Source organism: Cyprinodon variegatus, unplaced genomic scaffold, assembly GCF_000732505.1.
Source record: "Cyprinodon variegatus isolate N-32 unplaced genomic scaffold, C_variegatus-1.0 Scaffold306, whole genome shotgun sequence".
In the NCBI taxonomy this organism is placed as follows: domain Eukaryota; kingdom Metazoa; phylum Chordata; class Actinopteri; order Cyprinodontiformes; family Cyprinodontidae; genus Cyprinodon; species Cyprinodon variegatus.
In genome coordinates this window covers 795,660-797,399 of record NW_015150759.1, presented here as the reverse complement: position 1 = coordinate 797,399, position 1,740 = coordinate 795,660, and the positions used below count along the sequence as shown (strand labels likewise).

At 37.0% G+C, this 1,740-nt stretch overlaps 1 protein-coding gene across 1 annotated transcript in view; it reads right to left on the bottom strand.

Moving 5' to 3' along the window:
- The window catches only part of LOC107090648 (suppressor of tumorigenicity 14 protein homolog), a 26,265-nt gene that overhangs the window by 9,660 nt on the left and 14,865 nt on the right, over window positions 1-1,740 (bottom strand). Inside the window, exons 8-9 of the mRNA XM_015384163.1 lie at window positions 1,463-1,503; window positions 1,112-1,254 (exon numbers count right to left, since the gene is read on the bottom strand). Of these exons, the coding sequence (XP_015239649.1) occupies window positions 1,112-1,254; window positions 1,463-1,503 (184 nt within the window). The remainder of the gene's footprint in view (window positions 1-1,111; window positions 1,255-1,462; window positions 1,504-1,740) is intronic.

The window sequence follows — 1,740 nt, the reverse complement described above, 5'->3', positions numbered from 1 at the left end:
AATCATCCCCAAAGCCTGATGCTACCTCCACCATGCTTCACAGTAGGGATGGTGTTCTTGGGATTGTATTCGGCATTCTTCTTCTTCCAAACAAGTTCAGTGGAATAATGACCAAAAAGTTCTATTTTGGTCTCATCTGACCTCATGACTTTCTCCCATGACTCCTCTGGATCATCCAAATGGTCATTGGCAAACTTGAGATGGGCCTCGACATGTGCTGGTTTAAGCAGGGGAACCTCCAGTGACATCCATGATTTCAAACCATGACGTCTTAGTGTATTATAAACAGTAACCCTGGAAACTGTGGTCCCAGCTCTTTTCAGGTCATTGGACAGTTCCTCCTGTTTAGCTCTGGGCTGATTTCTCACCTTTCTTAGGATCATTGAGACCCTTCCAGGTGAGATCTTGCATGGAGCCCCAGTCTAAAGGGAATTGACTGTCATGTTTAGCTTCTTCTATTTTCTAATGATTGCTCCAACAGTGGACGTTTTTTAACCAAGCTGCTTGGCAATTTCCCCATAGCCCTTTCCACCCTTATGGAGGTGTACAATTTTGTCTCTAGTGTCTTTGGACAGCTCTTTGGTCTTGGCCATGTTAGCAGTTGGGTTCTTACTGATTGTATGGGGTGGAGAGGAGTCTTTATGCAGCTAACGAACTCAAACAGGTGCATCTAAGGATAATATATCTATAGGATAATAAATAGAGTGAAGGTGGACATTTTAAAGACTAACAGGTCTTTGGGGGTCAGAATTCCAGCTGATAGACAGGTGTTTAAATACTTATTTGCAGCTGTATCATACAAATAAATAGTTAAAAGAACCATATATTGTGATTTATTTTTAAGACAATGTGGACATAGTAGGTGTGAATGTCCACACAGTGGACCCCGCCATGATTTCCAAGTAGGAGAACTTGCAAAATAGCAATAGCCTTTCCTCACTGTGCATTCATTCATATATATATATATATATATATATATATATATATATATATATATATATATATATATATATATATATGAATGTACAGTGAGGAAAGGCTATTGCTATTTTGCAAGTTCTCCTACTTGGAAATATATATATATAAAAAAACAAAAAGCTTCAACTCTTACTTATAGTTCCTGGTGGTATTTGAGAAACCTTTGCTCGAAACCCTGGAAAGTTGAGGTCGTCATTTGTTCCCATTGTAACCAGCATGACATTTCGAGAAGAATAAAAAGTGAGCGGTTCAGTGGGTGAATAGTGTCCACACAACCTGTAGAAAACAGATTCATAAGAGGTAAAATTTTGAGAACTGCCTCATTAGTTTTTTCCTCACAACATTGATTTTAATTCATACACATTTTAGTTTTATTATTACTGATTATTTTTGGCAAATATAATGATATACTGTTTAAATTTTAGTCCAAATTTACTAAATCATTTGCTTTAATGTGGGACCTTGGGAAGCTGACACATCTAACATGTCACCAGCAGCGGTTTTATCATCCACTTCTGAGAATCGCTGCCGTTTTCCAGATAAGTAATGAATTCAATTCAGGGATTAAAGCACATTCCATCACACTTAGCGTAATACATCATTTTAACAGCTGTACATTACATTACAATACTGTACTACTGGCAATTGTCAAACTTTAGGAAAGTCACCATAATATGAAAGCAAAAACCAAGAGAACCCAAGGTAGAACCCTGAGGTACATAATTTTAATTATTACATCATATTATTTGTGTGTTTTTGTTT